This window comes from Salvelinus namaycush, unplaced genomic scaffold (assembly GCF_016432855.1).
Source record: "Salvelinus namaycush isolate Seneca unplaced genomic scaffold, SaNama_1.0 Scaffold21, whole genome shotgun sequence".
NCBI classification, from domain to species: Eukaryota; Metazoa; Chordata; class Actinopteri; order Salmoniformes; family Salmonidae; genus Salvelinus; species Salvelinus namaycush.
The window spans coordinates 273,979-293,830 of record NW_024058897.1 but is presented as its reverse complement, the minus strand read 5'-3'; the positions used below and the strand labels follow the sequence as shown (position 1 = coordinate 293,830).

Below are 19,852 nucleotides of genomic sequence, written 5' to 3'. Positions count from 1 at the left end.
ACCTAGGTGGAAGAGTTGGAGTTTCCCACTTGCTAACCTAGGTGGAAGAGTTGGAGTTTCCCACTTGCTAACCTAGGTGGAAGAGTTGGATTTTCCCACTTGCTAACCTAGGTGGAATAGTTGGAGTTGCCCACTTGCTAACCTAGGTGGAAGAGTTGGAGTTTCCCACTTGCTAACCTAGGTGGAAGAGTTGGAGTTTCCCACTTGCTAACCTAAGTGGAAGAGTTGGATTTTCCCACTTGCTAACCTAGGTGGAATAGTTGGAGTTGCCCACTTGCTAACCTAGGTGGAAGAGTTGGAGTTTCCCACTTGCTAACCTAGGTGGAAGAGTTGGAGTTTCCCACTTGCTAACCTAGGTGGAAGAGTTGGAGTTTCCCACTTGCTAACCTAGGTGGAAGAGTTGGAGATTCCCACTTGCTAACCTAGGTGGATGAGTTGGAGTTTCCCACTTGCTAACCTAGGTGGAAGAGTTGGAGTTTCCCACTTGCTAACCTAGGTGGAAGAGTTGGAGTTTCCCACTTGGGAGGTATCAGAATCAACCAATACAAAGCTCTATTCAAATAACTTAATTTTAAGGTTCATTTTATAAGGTTCATTTTAACTCAGAGGTCCCGAACTTCCAACTTGATGTGAATACATCATGGGGTCATGTGTTTTGGTTGATTATGTCACATGACCTGGATATTAACCTTTACTTAAATATTTTTCATCAAACTGTCCCCTTTTTCTTTTATGTCAGATGGTCCAGCACCATCTTCAGACAATTCCTTACATTTTTGGTCTAATTCTTATTTCCGGAAAAGGCTTTAAATAAAAAGTTAAAATCCAGGTCATGTGACAGGGTCAACCAAAACACAGGGCCCTACCATGTCACCTGAGGGCAGTGTTGTAGTCGAGACAGTCGGGCGTATCCTTCCACAGAAATATAACAGACACTCTGATGAGCAAATTACATTTTAGGCAGGATTTCCCAGCATCCTATGGCGATAGATATGTAACCGCACACAGTAACGTGAGACGTACCCAGCTAATCTCATGCTATTTTCAACATTTTGATATGAAGCTGATATACAGTACCAGTCAAAGAGTTTGGACACACCTAGTCATTCAAGGGTTTTTCTTTATTTTAATATTTTTTAATATTTTTTAAATTGTTTTAATTTTTGCCTACTTCCCTCTATAGCGTCCTAACAGTTTGGCCTGCACAAAAAAATATATATCTGAAAAGCCTTAATGCTTTCTGCAAGAATCTGATCTGTCTCTATGTGATAGTGAACAGATTAAGCTGGAACAAGGGAGTGATGATGTTAAACTCACTTTTACTTCCCAGTTTAGAGGAATGTCAATCTGGATAAGGGAAAGGTGTCCCATTTCAATTGAACAGTGTTGTAAGGAGTTTTTTTTTCTGTCTTTCTTGTTGGACTACATTCATTCCAGTGTTGGCTCGCTGGAGAAGTTAAAGTATTTCTTCCTGTCTGACTATAGTATGAATCTATTCAGTGCCAAGAGATGTATTGTCTTCATGGGCCCCACCTATGTAACTAGTACATTATGGGCCCCACCCATGTAACTGGTACATTATGGGCCCCACCTATGTAACTAGTACATTATGGGCCCCACCTATGTAACTAGTACATTATGGGCCCCACCTATGTAACTGGTACATTATGGGCCCCACCCATGTAACTAGTACATTATGGGCCCCACCTATGTAACTAGTACATTATGGGCCCCACCTATGTAACTGGTACATTATGGGCCCCACCCATGTAACTGGTACATTATGGGCCCCACCTATGTAACTAGTACATTATGGGCCCCACCTATGTAACTAGTACATTATGGGCCCCACCTATGTAACTAGTACATTATGGGCCCCACCTATGTAACTAGTACATTACCGGCCCCACCTATGTAACTAGTACATTACGGGCCCCAGAATGAAGAATGCAAATTATGTCATACAGAAAACGTCCCTGGTGGACGGAGCCGACATGATGGCTGGTAACACAAAGGAAAGGGGGTTGGTCCAATGGTCCACAACCAGGTCAACCCACAGTCATTTTAATGTTGGTTTGCAACGTGCAGGCTAATCGCAAGATTGAACCCAACATGGGGGGACTGTCATGACGTTAGCCTGTGGGTAAGGTTTATGACCCCTCCATAAATACCTTTCTCCCTTTCCTCTCTTGACTCTACTGAAGGACTCTTGAAAAGCCTTTGTTAACATACATCTTGAATACCGTTCCAACCTGAGAATTTCATCGACTTCAGTTGACCGAAGGAACGGAGCTGCCTATCACGTGAACGCGCGTGATCACCTCCTGGCAGTGGTCACTAATTCCTGTCTCCTTCGGCCCCCCTTCACATTAGAGTCATCAGACAAAGTTCCATTGATTGTTGACATCTAGTGGAAGCCGTAGGGAGTGAAAACTCATCAATATCTCGCTGTGATTTCAATGGGACCTTGGTTGAAAATTTGGCACCCCCAGAAAAAATATAAACAGGAAGTGGAACTTCTCAGGTTTTTGCCTGCCATATGAGTTCTGTTATACTCACAGACATAATTTAAACATTTTTAGAAACGTCAGAGTGTTTTCTATCCAATACTAATAATAATATGCATATATTAGCAACTGGGACTGAGTAGCAGGCCGTTTAATATGGGCACCTCTGTGCACCTTTCATCCAAGCTACTCAATACTGCCCCTTCAGCAATAAAAAGTTAAGCTTGTTTATGGAAAAGTTTTTATTTTTTATTTCATGGTTGAAACTTGCTGAAAATTGTCCACAGTGTTCCTATCATCTAGTTTAACTTCACTGCGCTACGGATCCCGTTAGCGGGATCATTTTCCTGAACAACCGCTGAATTGCAGGGCGCCAAATATTACTAAAAACATTTATAATCATGCAATCACAAGTGAAATATACCAAAACACAGCTTAGCTTGTTGTTAATCCACCTATCGTGTCAGATTTTGAAAATATGCTTTGCAGCGAAAGCAATCCAAGCTTTTGTGAGTGTATAAATCAATGCTACAACAAATAGCCCCAAATTAGCATGGTCACGAAAGTCAGAAAAGCAATAAAATTAATCGCTTACCTTTGATAATCTTCGGATGTTTGCACTCACGAGACTCCCCGTTACACAACAAATGTTATTTTTCTTCGATAAATATTACTTTTATAACAAAAAAACGCCATTTGGGTTGGGTATATTTTCTCAGGATTTCGCCTGCAGAATAAGTATTGTTATACTCACAGACAATATTTTGACAGTTTTGGAAACTTTGGAGTGTTTTCTATCCTAATCGGTAAATTATATGCATATTCTACGATCTGGGCCAGAGAAAATGTCCGTTTACGTTGGGAACGTTTAAAAAATAAAATAATAATCTGACCCCTAGCGCTTAAAAGTGTCTCATTTGATTGGAAGAACATTAAGGTATGTTCAACAATTTAACTTATTCAATTGAATGAAACGATAATCCATGCAATCTCCATTGATTGGATATCATAAGTGTAAACAGTAGATCAAATGTTGGGAACATTCACCACTGTGGTACACTTCTCCCAAGCCACATGGGATTCCCTGTCACGATCGTCTTTCTGTGAGAGAGTGGACCAAGGCGCAGCATGTGCAAAATACATCTTCTTTTATTAGAAGAGGGAAAACACGGAAACGAACACTAAACACAAACTAACAAAATGACGACCGTGAAGCTAATATGACAAATAGTGCTGACACAAACACTACACATAGACAATTACCCACAAAACCCAAATGCCTATGGCTGCCTTAAATATGGCTCCCAATCAGAGACAATAAACCACAGCTGCCTCTAATTGAGAACCAATCTAGGCAGCCATAGACATACAAACACCTCGACAAGACACTGACCCATTAAACGTACAAAACCCCTAGACAAACCAAACCACATACATTCCCCATGTCACACCCTGACCTAACTAAAATAATAATGAAAACAAAGATAACCAAGGCCAGGGTGTGACATTCCCGCTTGGGGCGGGACTTCTGCCAGTACTGGGTTACTGAATGGGTTTTGCAAAACCCAAATTTTACTGATTGATCAATTTAATGATAAATCAAACCTGTATAGGCTATTTGGGAATTAAATTTTAATTAAGCTGAGAAGTTGCTTCATGTAGATTAGTTCGGAAAAAGTTTACAATATCTCATTTAGAAAACTCATCAATTTGGATATTATTTAAACTGATGTATTTTGATGGGTATGTTGTTATTATGTTGCTTATATTGATTCACATTGGTTATTAATAACGTTTTTGGTGGCAATCAGCTTTCAAATCAACATATTTTGCATTATGGTGTGCATACTATCACAAACAAAGTACTAGGGGTAGTGAATTCAGCTGTAAGCTAGCAAGGAAAGTTAGCCTACAATTAAAGCTAGAAGCTACCGGTATCGTCTCACATTGTAAAGTGTTCTAGCCTGTATGGACATTGTTTTGTGAACAGTAATGAACAGTTTCAACAAGTAAATGTAATTGCTAAAATGTACTTAAGTATCAAAAGTCAAAGTAAAATTATAAATCATTTAAAAATCCTTATATTTAGCAAACCAGATGGCACAATTTTATTTTTATTTTTTTACTGACGGATAGCCAGGGTCACACTCCAACACAGTCCGCCAGATCAGAGGCAGTAGGGATCAGCAGGGATGTTCTCTTGATAAGTGTGTGAATTGGACCATTTTCCTGTCAAAATGTAACGAGTACTTTTGGGTGTCAGAGAAAATGTACAGAGTAAAAAGTACATTCTTTTTTTTAGGAATGTAGTGAAGTAAATGTAAAAGTTGGCAAAAATATAAATAATAATGTAAAGTACAGATACCCCCCAAACGACATAAGATGTACTTTAAAATATTTTTACTGAAGTACTTTACACCACTGATAATATCAAAGGCTGAACTGAAATCTAACAGTACAGCTCCCACAATCATCTTATTATTAATTTCTTTCAACCAATCATCAGTCATTTGTTTCAGTGCAGTCCATGTTGAGTGCCCTTCTCAATAAGCATGCTGGAAGCCTGTTGTGAATTAGTTTACACAGAAAAAGTATTGTATTTGGTCAAACACATTTTTTTCCAACAGTTTGCTCAGAGCTGGGAGCAAGCTGATAGGTCTGCTGGTAGAACCAGAAAATGCTTTTCTTTTACTATTTTTTATTTTATGCAGGAATACAATGGCTCACTGTTCACTGGTGGTATTTCCTGCCTAAATTTGTCGTCTTTGCAAATGAAGTAATCATGAAAATAATTGGCAACATCAAATGGTTTTGTGATGATTAAGCCATGATTCGATGAAAGATGGAGTTGAATTTGTCTTTCACTACTGTTAAAAAGCTCCACCACTATTCATAACATCTCCATCACTACTGAAATCAGCTCCCATCACTACTCATAACAGGATCTATCACTACTGATATCATTCTCTATCACTACTGAAAACAGCCCCCATCACTACTGATATCATTCTCCATCACTACTGAAAACAGCCCCCATCACTACTCATAACAGGATCTATCACTACTGATATCATTCTCTATCACTACTGAAAACAGCCCCCATCACTACTGATATCATTCTCTATCACTACTGATAGCCCCCATCACTGCTGGTAACAGCACCTGTCACTACTGGCAACAGCCCCCATCACTACTCATAACAGGATTTATCACTACTGATATCATTCTCCATCACTACTGAAAACAGCCCCCATCACTACTGATATCATTCTCTATCACTACTGATAGCCCCCATCACTACTGGTAACAGCACCTGTCACTACTGGCAACAGCCCCCATCACTACTCATAACAGGATTTATCACTACTGATATCATTCTCCATCACTACTGAAAACAGCCCCCATCACTACTGATATCATTCTCTATCACTACTGATAGCCCCCATCACTACTGGTAACAGCACCTGTCACTACTGGCAACAGCCCCCATCACTACTGAAAACAGGCCCCATCACTACTGATAAAAGGCTCCATCACTATTGATAACAGGCTTCATCACTACTGATAACAGTTCCCATCACTACTGATAATCTCCATCACTAATGATAACAGGCCCCATCACTAATTATAACAGGCCCCATCATTACTGATAACAAGCTCCATCACTACTGATAACAGCCCCCATCACTACTGATAACAAGCACCATCATTACTGATAACAGGTCCCATCACTGCTGATAACAGTCCCCATCACTACTGATGTAGATTGATGACTCCTGACACGTAAGTACGGTTTAGTATTTAATTGTAACTTAGAATAACATTCGCTAATGTACCTGGCTTAAGCTACCTGAAGCTTTCTTAATCACGGTTATATAGGCAGACATAGGAAATGGCTACGGATAGCGGGAAGCAAACCCCCGTCGAGTCAATACCACCATCTATTGGTAAACATAAATATACCTTGTTACTACATCCCCCCCTTTAAAGCTAATAACACAATGTAATTCCATTCTAAGCTATGCTATTTTCATATTTACATTTTTCCAAACATGATCTCCTTTAGGATCGGAAAAAGTCTGGCGGACGTCTCTCCCTAATAGAACGTCTCAGAGGTGGTGTAGCTGGTGCCACCAGATCTTCACCCCTTGATGGTGAAACAAAGTCCTTTTGTGGAGACTTCACAGGAGGAGGTCGTCCCAGACTGGTGGTCTCAGGAAGTTGAGCATTGTTTGCCTCAGGTGGTTTGTCCAACTGCAACTCTGGTGAACGTTCCAATGTCCTGTCCTGCTCGTTTACGCATTGATCCAGATCACCGGATGGAACTGGAATTCTAGCTCGGATCTGATCCACGTGTCTCCTTAGTCTTTGTCCATTTCCGATGATCACAGTATAGGACACTGGTCCTGAGCAATCCTCAATGGTAGCTGGAATCCATTTAGGACCAAACCCATAGTTTCTGTATAGACATCATCTCCAGGTGAGAAACTTCTGAGTTTGGCTTGGTTGTCATGATTCCATTTTTGATTCCATTGCCTTTGATGTATTTTCACTTTCAGGTCTGGTCTGATGAGATCCAAGGTTGACCTTAACCTCCTTGACATTAACATTTCTGCAGGTGACAACCCAGTTGTAGCTTGAGGAGTAATCCTGTAGCTAAACAAGAATCTTGAGACATTTGTTTCAATGATGGGCCCTTGCATCTTCCTCATCCCCTCCTTCAAGGTCTGAACCACACATTCTACTAATCCGTTTGAAGATGGGTGAAAAGGGGCCGACGTTACATGTTGAATTCCATTTTGTTTCATGAAACTTGTGAATGCAGTGCTTGTAAAACAAGTAGCATTGTCACGAACCAATATTTGAGGCAATCCCATAACACTGAAGCTTTGTCTCAACTTCTCAATCGTAGCGTACGATGTGGACGTGTTCATGGGGTAAACATCCATCCACTTTGAATTAGAATCAATCAGCACAATGAAAATGTTTCCTAGGAAAGGTCCAGCGAAGTCCACATGTAGTCGTGTCCATGGTTTTTCCGGCCATTCCCATGGATGTAATGGTGCGGTGGGGGGTGACTTCCTGTTACTCTGACAATCTGCTCACTGGCTAACCTCAGTTTCCACATCGTGGTCCATCTTTGGCCACCAGACGTATGACCTCGCTAGGCCTTTCATTCTCAACATACCTGGATGCGACTTATGCAACAACTTCAGGGCGGCAGGTAGCCTAGTGGTTAGAGCGTTGGACTAATAACTAAAAGGTTGCAAGATCGAATCTCCTAGCTGACAAGGTAAAAATCTGTCGTTCTGCCCCTAAACAAGGCAGTTAACCCACTGCTCCTAGGCCATCAATGAAATAAGAATTTTTTCTTAACTGACTTGCCTAGTTAAATAGGCAATCTCACTCCAATACCTTGACTGTGTTGTCCTTAAGCCATTTTGCCACAACTTTGGAAGTATGCTTGGGGTCATTATCCATTTGGAAGACCAGTTTGCGACCAAACTTTAACTTCCTGACTGATGTCTTGAGATGTTTCTTCAATATATCCATGTAATTTTCCATCCTCATGATGCCAACTATTTTGTGAAGTGCACCAGTCCCTCCTGCAGCAAAGCACCCCCACAACATGATGCTGCCACCCCCATGCTACACGGTTGGGATGGTGTTCTTCGGCTTGCAAGCGTCCCCCTTTTCCTCCAAACATAACGATGGTCATTTTGGCCAAGCAGTTATATTTTTGTTTCATCAGACCAGAGGACATTTCTCCAAAAAGGACGATCTTTGTCCCCATGTGCAGTTGCAAACCGTAGTCTGACTTTTTTATGGCGGTTTTTGAGCAGTGGTTTCTTCCTTGCTGAGCGGTCTTTCAGGTTATGTCGATTTAGGACTCGTTTTACTGTGGATATAGATTCTTTTGTACCAGTTTCCTCAAGGTTATCTTCACAACGTCCTTTGCTGTTGTTCTGGGATTGATTTGCACTTTTCAGAGTCAAAACCCACAGAACCTACCACACAAGGCAAAACATGGAATGAATGCAGGAGCAGATGTCAGGAGCAGGACAAGACACCCTCTTTTTGACTGATGATTGACATAAGGGCATGATAGGCCTTTCTGGCTTGCATGATTAGGATGGTCATAATGCTTCTTGATAGTGTCATTAAGTGTATTTTCTACAAGTTTAATTTAAAATATGAGGGAAGAAAACATGACTGTTTCTCTCAGCCTCATGACAAATTCTGCATTCATCCCAGTCATCAGCAACAGAGCATTGGGGTAGGTACATGTCTGACATCAATGTGTGGGCAATTACAATGATCATTTAATGGTCAAAGGTAAATTTAAGCAAATCATATAGGCTATGTTGTAATGGAATGTTTTGCCCTGTGTGGTAGGTTCTGACTCTTATGTAGGTGTCATAACCAGCCATAAAATAACAACAGTGGTAGGTTCTGTGGGTTTTGACTCTTATGTAGGTGTCATAGCCAACCATAAAATAATGTAAGATATGTCACAATAGGTCTAAATATATGTATCATGACAGTGTTGTGACCATATTATGACACGTTATGTTAGCTGTTATGACATATGACATGGTTATGACTTTGTCATAACATGTTATGATGCTGGGTGCCAAGTGAAGTGTAATAATTTTAAGTGTTTCTAAAATCTATGGGACAAATGAATGGTGGAAAAACGAATGGAACTATTTCCCTGTTTGACAGCTAGGTTTTATGGGTAATATGACTCATGCTGTGGTACTCTATGAAGTTGGAAAGAGCAGAAACAGATCTGGGACCAGGTTAGGCAACTATAAAGTTACAACTACAGTATAAAGTTACATTTCAAAATGCAGTTTTATATGTTATTACATTTGTAACCTTTATTTGTGTCCCATGTGTCCAACACATTTCATCTAACCCAAAGATGTGGCCTATCTTCTGATTCTGGCAAGTAGCCAAGGTTAAAGTTAAAAAGCAACTTCCAATCAGAATTCAGACCCTACCTGTCCTGAGTAGAATAATTTTTGCCTAGCAGCACTCTCTCATTGGCTAGAAATGATTTGTTGCTGGGAAAATGAAACTTAACAGAATGTAAGGTGCAGCACATTGGGCGCTTTAGTATTGCATGAGTTTTAGACCATTCCATTGGTCCTTAAGGTAAATCTCCACCCACCTGCGGCACCTGGTGTCACGCCCTGGCCTTAGTATTATTTGTTTTCTTTATTATTTTAGTTAGGTCAGGGTGTGACATGGGGTATTTTTGTGTTTGGGGGTATTTATATGGTAGAGGTGGTGTTGGTGGTAGTGTATGGGTTTGTGTTGAGTGTATGTATCTAGCTGTGTCTATGGGTGTGTAGTTTTCTAGGAAAGTCTATGGTTGCCTGAATGGGTTCTCAATTAGAGACAGCTGGTTTCGGTTGTCTCTAATTGGGAACCATATTTAAGGCTGCCATAGGCTTTAGCTGTTTGTGGGTCATTGTATTTGTATATGTATATGTCGACGTAAGTAGTTTGTGTGTGCACTTGCGTTTGAAGTTTCACGATCGTTTCTTGTTTTTGTTAGTGTGGTTTAAGTGTTTCGTGTTCATCTTCGTCGTTATAAATTAAAGAAGATGTATTCATATCATGTTGCGCCTTGGTCCTCTCATTCATGTCAACACGATCGTGACAGAATGACCCACCAATCTACGACCAAGCAACATGACCAGCGGCAACAGGAGCAACGCAAGGATTCATGGACATGGGAGGAAATTTTAGACCGGGAGGTACTAGGAGAATATAACCGCCCCAAAGCTGAGCTGGAGGCAGCGAAAGCAGAGAGGCGGCGATATGAGGAGCTAGCTCGGAGGCAGGAAAAGGAACTGGGCTACACTACGTGGGGGTAAGATGAGGGTGGACATTCATAGGGGGAGATGGAAGCTGGGATTGACTATGGTGGGGTGGGGACCTCGCCCGGAGCCTGAGCCACCACCGTGGTCATATGCCCACCCAGACCCTCCCCTAGACTTTGTGCTGGTGCGCCCGGAGTTCGCACCTTATGGGGGGCGTTATGTCACGTTCCTGACCTATTTCTGTTAGTTTGTTTTATGTGTTAGTTGGTCAGGACGTGAGTTTGGGTGGGCATTCTATGTTTTCTGTTTCTATGTTGGTTTATGGGTTGCCTGGTATGGCTCTTAATTAGAGGCAGGTGTTTGGCGTTCCTCTAATTAAGAGTCATATTTAGGTAGGTGTTTTCACAGTGTTCGGTGTGGGTGATTGTCTCCTGTGTATGTCGTTGCGCCACACGGGACTGTTTTCGGTTTGTTTGTTCAGTGTCATTTTTGTGTAGGTTTTTTTCCCTGTTCGTGCGTTCTCGTGTGTTATGTGAGTCCGTCGTCCAGATTCTGTCTACACCGTTTGTTGTTTTGTTAGTTTATTAGTCAAGTTCGTGTTTTCGTGTTTTTCTTTAATAAATCATGTCTTCACAATCCGCTGCATATTGGTTCAATCCCTGCTCCTCCTCTTCTGATGAAGAGGAAGAGGAAAGCAGTTACAGAATCACCCACCAATCCAGAACCAAGCGGCGTGAAGTCAAGCAGGATTATACACAGGAATCATGGACTTGGGAGGAAATATTGGACGGGAGAGGTTCATGGGCACAGCCGGGAGAATATCGCCGTCCCAAAGCTGAGCTGGAGGCAGCGAAAGCAGAGAGGCGGTGGTATGAGGAGGCAGCAAGGAGACGTGGCTGGAAGCCCGAGAGGAGACCCCAAAAATTTCTTGGGGGGGGGGGGCTAAGAGGTAGTGGGCCAAGGGCAGGTAGGAGACCTGCGCCCACTTCCCAGGCTTACCGTGGAGAGCGGGAGTACGGGCAGGCGCCGTGTTACGCAGTAGAGCGCACGGTGTCTCCTGTACAGTGCATAGCCCAGTGCGGGTTATTCCACCTCCCCGCACTGGTAGGGCTAGATTGGGCATTGAGCCAGGTGTCATGAGGCCGGCTCAACGCGTCTGGTCTCCAGTGCGTCTCCTCGGGCCGGCTTACATGGCACCAGCCTTACGCATGGTGTCCCATGGTGCCTACATAGCCCGGTGCGGGTTATTCCACCTCCCCGCACTGGTCGGGCGACGGGGAGCATTCAACCAGGTAAGGTTGGGCAGGCTCGGTGCTCAAGGGAGCCAGTACGCCTTCACGGTCCGGTATTTCCGGCACTACCTCCCCGTCCCAGCCCAGTACCACCAGTGCCTACACCACGCACCAGGCTTCCAGTGCGTTTTCAGAGTCCTGTTCCTCCTCCACGCACTCTCCCTATGGTGCGTGTCTCCAGCCTAGTGCCTCCAGTTCCGGCACCGCGCACTAAGCCACATGTGCGTCTCCTAAGTCCTGTGCACGCTGTTGTTTCTCCCCGTACTCGTCCTGATGTGCGTGCACTCAGCCCGGTGCCACCAGTGCCGGTACCACGCACCAGGAATATAGCACGCTTTGAGAGTCCAGTGTGCCCTGTCCCTGCTCCCCGCACTAGGCTTGAAGTGCGTGTCCTCAGTCAGGTGCCTCCAGTTACGTCACCACGCACCAAGCCTACAGTGCGTCTCAGCCGGCCAGAGTCTGCCGTCTGCCCAACGGCGCATGAACTGCCTGTCTGCCATGAGCCTGCAAAGCTGCCCGTCTGCCATGAGCCTACAGAGCCTTCCGCCAGACAGGAGCAGCCAGAGCCTTCCGCCAGACAGGTGCAGTCTGAGCCATCCGTCTCCGCAGCGCCATCTGAGCCATCCGTCTCCCCAGCGCCATCTGAGCCATCCGTCTCCCCAGCGCCGTCTGAGCCATCCGTCTCCCCAGCGCCGTCTGAGCCATCCGTCTCCCCAGCGCCGTCTGAGCCATCCGTCTGTCCTGAGCCATTAGAGCCGCCCGTCTGTCCCGAGCCGTCAGAGCCGATAGTCAGTCAGGAGCCGCTAGAGCCAGTTATCAGTCAGGATCTGCGAGAGCCGCCAACCAGACAGGATCTGCCAGAGCCGCCAACCAGACAGGATCTGCCAGAGCCGCCAACCAGACAGGATCTGCCAGAGCCGCCAACCAGACAGGATCTGCCAGAGCCGTCAGTGAGCCATGAGCGTCCAGAGCCTTCAGCCAGCCATGAGCGTCCAGAGCCGTCAGCGAGCCATGAGCGTCCAGAGCCGTCAGCGAGCCATGAGCGTCGAGAGCCGTCAGCCAGCCATGAGCGTCGAGAGCCGTCAGCCAGCCATGAGCGTCGAGAGCCGTCAGCCAGCCATGAGCGTCGAGAGCCGTCAGCCAGCCATGAGCGTCGAGAGCCGTCAGCCAGCCATGAGCGTCCAGAGCCGTTAGCCAGTCATGAGCTGTCCCTTAGCCCGGAGCGGCTATTTACCCAGAACTGCCCCTCAGTCCAGAGCTGTCTCTCTGTCCGGAGCTGCCTTTCAGTCCGGAGTTGCCCCTCTATCCTGATCTCCCTCTCTATCCTGAGCTACCTCTATATCCTGATCTATCCCTCTGTCTTGAGCTATCCCTCTGTCTTGATCTATCCCTCTGTCCCGGTGCTGCCCCTGTTGTTGATGTTACCAAGAGGATTTTGTGGGGGTAAGATGAGGGTGGACATTCATTTGGGGGAGGCTACGTAAGCGGGTAGTGACTAAGGTGGGGTGGGGACCACGACCAGTGCCGGAGCCGCCGCCGTGGAAGGACGCCCACCCAGACCCTCCCCTAGACTATGTGCTGGTGCGCCCGGAGTTCGCACCTTAAGGGGGGGGTTATGTCACGCCCTGGCCTTAGTATTATTTGTTTTCTTTATTATTTTAGTTAGGTCAGGGTGTGACATGGGGTATGTGTGTGTTTGGGGGTATTTATATGGTAGAGGTGGTGTTGGTGGTAGTGTATGGGTTTGTGTTGAGTGTATGTATCTAGCTGTGTCTATGGGTGTGTAGTTTTCTAGGAAAGTCTATGGTTGCCTGAATGGGTTCTCAATTAGAGACAGCTGGTTTCGGTTGTCTCTAATTGGGAACCATATTTAAGGCTGCCATAGGCTTTAGCTGTTTGTGGGTCATTGTATTTGTATATGTATATGTCGACGTAAGTAGTTTGTGTGTGCACTTGCGTTTGAAGTTTCACGATCGTTTCTTGTTTTTGTTAGTGTGGTTTAAGTTTTTCGTGTTCATCTTCGTCGTTATAAATTAAAGAAGATGTATTCATATCATGTTGCGCCTTGGTCCTCTCATTCATGTCAACACGATCGTGACACCTGGCTATGCAAAACCAGCAGGCCCACTGCTTCAGGTCTCTCAGTGACAACAGGGGACAACAATATACAGATCCGTGCAACCACACTAAAAGTGAGTATTCAACTTAACTACCTTACTAATTAAATGTTGTACAACAATCTACTCTACAGTATTTGAATAACTGTAGCACAATATTAAGTAGACCTTTTATTGATACCAGGTCTGTTAACATTTATGCATAAATAATCATATGATTACATTACTTATCATCAAAATGTCAAAACAGTAAAATCATGTAGCTGTTAACAATCACATTCTGCTATGTGTGTATTCATACACGTTTTAAAATTGTAGAACAGTGAAAGGGGAAACATGGTTAGACTTTAACCTGAAACATTTACCCTGTTTAGTGCAGAGATAGTGCAGTATACTGTACCTTGTTTAGTGCAGAATACTGTACCTTGTTTAGTGCAGAGATAGTGCAGTATACTGTATCTTGTTTAGTGCAGAGATAGTGCAGTATACTGTACCTTGGTTAGTGCAGAAATAGTGCAGTATACTGTACCTTGTTTAGTGCAGAGATAGTGCAGTATACTGTACCTTGTTTAGTGCAGAGATAGTGCAGTATACTGTACCTTGGTTAGTGCAGAGATAGTGCAGTATACTGTATCTTGTTCAAGGGGTTCGATCTTGGGTCAACACCCATCTTATTGTTGCTGTGAGGGACACACCTGCAGGTTTTTATCACTACTGACTAAGGTCGCATTCCACTGCTTAGTCGTTGAATGCATCAACCAATGGTTGACTGACAGATTGCTGAAACACATGATGTGGTTAGCTGATATGTAAAATACCTATCCAGGTGTTGTAAGATCTGGCGTCAGCAACATCTGAGCAGAGGAACAGAGGAACACATGCTTTGTGTTCAGACACCTCCTGATTTACACATTAAGTACTGGTTTCAGTTATACTGATTCCACTTAATTATTGTCTGAACTCTTCCTGTCTGTCTACACAGTAGCTGTGATATTTGATGGTAATGGGAACACGACCTCTAACTGGTCTATCTGGTCTTAACAGCAGCAGCCAGGCAACGGTAGAATAGTAGCCATGTTTAGAATGTCATTTGATACGCCCCATATGAGTACATTATGTTCACCTGATGTAGGCTACGTTGTTAAGGAATGTACCTTGTTTATCCACAGTTATACCACATATCATCACTCTTTTATAGTTTATAGTTTAATAGTTTTTATTGTTTGAAAGTCAAATAGCTGAGAAAATGTTTTTATCTGTAAAAGTAGGAACGTTGCATGAGTCAAGAAATGTGGACTTTGTATTTGTAATGAGGTCATCGTCTGTTTCCATGTTTTTGATTGGCTGCAGTTGTAGTAATGGCACGAGGAAGAGGAAGGACTCTGAGGATTATGTTCCTGTTGACACTCTGTCTGCAAGACTTCACTGGTCAATGCCAAGGCACACACACACACACACACACACACACACACACATACACACTTGTTTGTTTATTTGGATCCCATTGTCTTTTCCAGAGGCAGCACATAATTCTTCCTGGGGTCCACAAAAAAACACAAAACATGACAAGTAACAAAACACTGATAGACAAGGACAGTCACACAAATAAATAAATACATATATATTATTTTAATAATAATAATAATAATACAAAAAAATATTGTTTGTTTGTGTGTGTTTCCCTTCACATGTCCTGCCATTCCATGAGAAGTTGATTCATCTTTTTTATTTATTTGTTTAATGTTGAACTTGGGGACTGTGAAGAGACCTCTGGTGGCATGTCTTGTGGGGTATATATGGGTGTATAAGCTGAATAACATTTGATTAGAAGAGAAGCAGTTAATGTCTCGTCAACCTCCAACCAGGAAAGACACACACACACACACACACACACACACACACACACACATATATATTTATATGCATGGACTTACATAGGGTTTTCAGTAGCCTTTTATCAAGACACCCACTATCAGTGTTAGCAGTTGATGTTACTCTTCAATAACACAGACCCCAAAGCAAATCAGGGGGAGACAAATAGGTTTATTCAAAGAGGACAAATCATAGATGTTATGCTGAGAGGTAGATGTTCATTCTCCCCTGTCCTCAGTGATTATCTCCTCAGTGATTCTTTCCACAGAACAAAGGGACAGGATGTAGTTTTATAACCCAACCCTAGCCTGTGGTTGACCAGTTATAATTCCTTGCTATAAAACTGGGCCAATGGCCTATTTCAGGCTCAATGTCAAGACAAATTCCTCCAATGTCTCTGACCCTTTGATCAATAATTCGCTATTACAGAAAAAACACTATTTCCATTGATCGTTAGTTCTCTATCGACTTTTAGTCCTCTTGACTTTTAGTCCTCTTGACCTTTAGTCCTCTGCGTTGTGCATTTATCTTAAAATATTATTACAAAATCAATAATTTCTTGTCTGTTTCCACAGTTTCAGGGCCCCCCTCTAACCTGAGGATAGTTCTGGTGGGGAAGACTGGAGCAGGGAAGAGTGCAACAGGAAACACCATCCTGGGGAGCGATGCCTTTAAAGAAGATGCCTCCTTTGTGTCTGTAACTGAAAAATGTGAGAAACAGAGTGGAGAGGTGGATGGGAGGATGATTGATGTCATCGACACCCCGGGGCTCTATGACACAACAATGTCTAAAGAAGAGATGAAAAGTGAAATAGAAAAGGCCATCTACATGTCAGTCCTAGGACCCCACGCCTTCCTGCTGGTGATCAGACTGGGGAGGTTCACAGAGGAAGAGAGGAACACTGTGAAGTGGATCCAGGAGAACTTTGGAGAAGAAGCCTCAAAGTACACCATCATTCTGTTCACTGGTAAAGATCAGTTGAAGGGGAAAACAGTTGAGGAGTGTCTGAATCCTTGTGTTGCACTTCAGGAACTGATCAAAAGTTGTTTGGGAAGGTACCATTGTCTCAATAATGATCAGAGGGATGACCGTCTTCAGGTCAGAGAGCTGCTGAGGAAGATAGAAGAGATGGTGGATATGAATGGGGGAGAGCACTACACCAATGAGATGTACCAGGAGGTTCAGAGGAAATTGAGAGAGGAGGAAGAGAGAAAGAAACAGGAGATGGAGGAAGAGAAGAGGAGAAGGGAGGAGGAGATACAGGAGCAAGAAAGGAGGAGACAGGAGGAAGAAAAGAGGAGACGGGACAGAGAAAATATGAAGAAAGGTTTCATTTCAGCAGCAGTTGTTGGGGCAATAGTAGTTGGGAGGGCAGTACTTGTTGCTGCTGAAGTAGCAGGTGCCGTGGTAGCAGGACCATTTCTGTTGGTTGGGGGAGTTATAGGTGGTATAGTATCTTTAGTATTTTGGATGAACATTTTAACTGATGAATAATGTAAACTGTTGTTGATAAAAAAAAATCTGACCAAACTTTTTGGGGGTCATTTAGTTCATATATTTGTGATTCAAAAGGGTTAAAGAGGTCAACTTCTAATGCACATGGAAATATGATAACATGTCAGTAGACAATTGTGTTTATATCCTCTAGGATTCTATATGTATGTATTGTACTCGGCAACTTAATATGTATTTTACATTTGTCAAATAAAATCAATTAATTCAATCAATCTACATGACTTGATACTGTAACTGTGTAGTTCTACCAATTTGATGCCTTTTGAGAAGTGTAACTTGGTAAAAAGAAAACGACTTTAGATTTCACCTAATTTTAACATTCAAAGTGCCTATTAATTGCCCATAACAGGGTTGACCGTAACAGGGTTGACCATGCTGGGTTGACAATATCATCTTAAATCAGCCATAAATCCCTTTGAGACAGGGGTAATGGATGCATAGTGTGTGCAATTGAATTAAAGCTTCACACATTTATTTTGTATTATCTAATTAGAATGAGAATACAAAACCTGTTTAAGCTATAGATATCTGTTTCTCAACACACGTCATCCTCAGAGGAAGGTGGCAGAGGAAGGTGGCAGAGCTACAGCATCAAGCTACCGACTCTGGTCATGTTAATTCCAGAAGTATGTTAGTGATCATAGCATAGGTGGTTAATAAGATTTTTCACATTTTTCATGAGTTTGTCAATCAACTTGTTCTTATCAAATCTAAATAATTGTTTAGTGATTCTGTATCAATATGAACTTAACAAAATGAATCCCAAAACAACTAATTCCATCCACAGTAATTTGGTAAATAGAACCTTAATTTCTATCTAGGTTTCTCTGGAGACATAATGACAAGTTGTCCATCAGAGGGTGGAGGGGGACCTGTATCAATAATGTTGACCAGATAGACTGATCATCTGCAGAGATATACTTCCCCATGTACTCACCTCAGAGTGTACTTTTCTATACCATGTATCATATGACTGTGTACAAAACCAAAATGACCTGTACTCTAGGGCAACTCTAAAAAGTATTTAGTGAATCCAGGTTTCTTCTTTCTACATACCACCAGAGGGTGGAGGGGGACCTGTATCAGTGATGTTGACCAGATAGACAGATTATCTGCAGAGATGAAACACTGTATGTACTCACCTATGATTATAAGTGGTTATAACTAGGGATTACCATGTATAATATCTAAGTGACCTTATATATATGCTTAGTTGCAGTCAGAACAGCTCATAACAGTCTTTCAGTGGTATGAATACTTGGTAGAACTGTAATACAGAGACCAGCTATCCTCTGAATGTACACATAGTGGTGTATTGGGGTGTATTCTTCCCCCAAAAATGTATTCTATGGGAAATGTTATATAAATACCAGAATTCCTATGATATCCTCTCCCTCTACTCTCCCTCCCTGGTCTGTGTTCTCCCTCTACCCTCCCTCTATCCTCCCTCCCTGGTCTGTGTTCTCCCTCTATCCTCCCTCCCTGGTCTGTGTTCTCCCTCTACCCTTCCTCTATCCTCCCTCCCTGGTCTGTGTTCTCCCTCTATCCTCCCTTCCTGGTCTGTGTTCTCCCTCTACCCCCCCTCCCTGGTCTGTGTTCTCCCTCTATCCTCCCTCCCTGGTCTGTGTTCTCTCTCTATCCTCCCTCCCTTGTCTGTGTTCTCCCTCTATCCTCCCTTCCTGGTCTGTGTTCTCCCTCTACCCTCCCTCTACCCTCCCTCCCTGGTCTGTGTTCTCCCTCTACCCCCCCTCCCTGGTCTGTGTTCTCCCTCTACCCTCCCTCTCTGGTCTGTGTTCTCCCTCTATCCTCCCTTCCTGGTCTGTGTTCTCCCTCTACCCCCCCTCCCTGGTCTGTGTTCTCCCTCTACTCTCCCTTCCTGGTCTGTGTTCTCCCTCTAGCCTCCCTCCCTCATCTGTGTTCTCCCTCTATCCTCCCTCCCTGGTCTGTGTTCTCCCTCCCTGGTCTGTGTTCGCCCTCAACTCTCCCTCCCTGGTCTGTGTTCTCCCTCTATCCTCCCTGGTCTGTGTTCTCCCTCTACTCTCCCTCCCTGGTCTGTGTTCTCCCTCTACTCTCCCTCTCTGGTCTGTGTTCTCCCTCTATCCTCCCTCCCTGGTCTGTGTTCTCCCTCTATCCTCCCTCCCTGGTCTGTGTTCTCCCTCTATCCTCCCTGGTCTGTGTTCTCCCTCTACTCTCCCTCCCTGGTCTGTGTTCTCCCTCTACTCTCCCTCTCTGGTCTGTGTTCTCCCTCTATCCTCCCTTCCTGGTCTGTGTTCTCCCTCTAGCCTCCCTCCCTGGTCTGTGTTCTCCCTCTAGCCTCCCTCTCTGGTCTGTGTTCTACCTCTATCCTCCCTCCCTGGTCTGTGTTCTCCCTCTAGCCTCCCTCTCTGGTCTGTGTTCTCCCTCTAGCCTCCCTCCCTGATCTGTGTTCTCTCTCTAGTCTCCCTCTACCCTCCCTCCCTGGTCTGTGTTCTCTCTCTAGTCTCCCTCTACCCTCCCTCCCTGGTCTGTGTTCTCTCTCTAGTCTCCCTCTACCCTCCCTCCCTGGTCTGTGTTCTCTCTCTAGTCTCCCTCTACCCTCCCTCCCTGGTCTGTGTTCTCTCTCTAGTCTCCCTCTACCCTCCCTCCCTGGTCTGTGTTCTCCCTCTAGTCTCCCTCTACCCTCCCTCCCTTCTCTGTGTTCTCCCTCTAGTCTCCCTCTACCCTCCCTCCCTGG

General features: G+C 44.0%; 1 protein-coding gene across 1 annotated transcript; it reads left to right on the top strand.

The window, feature by feature from the left end:
- Positions 1-15,109: 15,109 nt before the first annotated feature.
- LOC120038185 (GTPase IMAP family member 7-like) lies at positions 15,110-17,523 on the top strand. The gene is made up of 3 exons (XM_038984045.1): positions 15,110-15,191; positions 16,199-16,951; positions 17,489-17,523. The coding sequence occupies exons 1-3, from the start codon at positions 15,110-15,112 to the stop codon at positions 17,521-17,523; spliced, it is 870 nt and encodes a 289-aa protein (XP_038839973.1).
- The last annotated feature ends 2,329 nt before the right edge of the window (positions 17,524-19,852 follow it).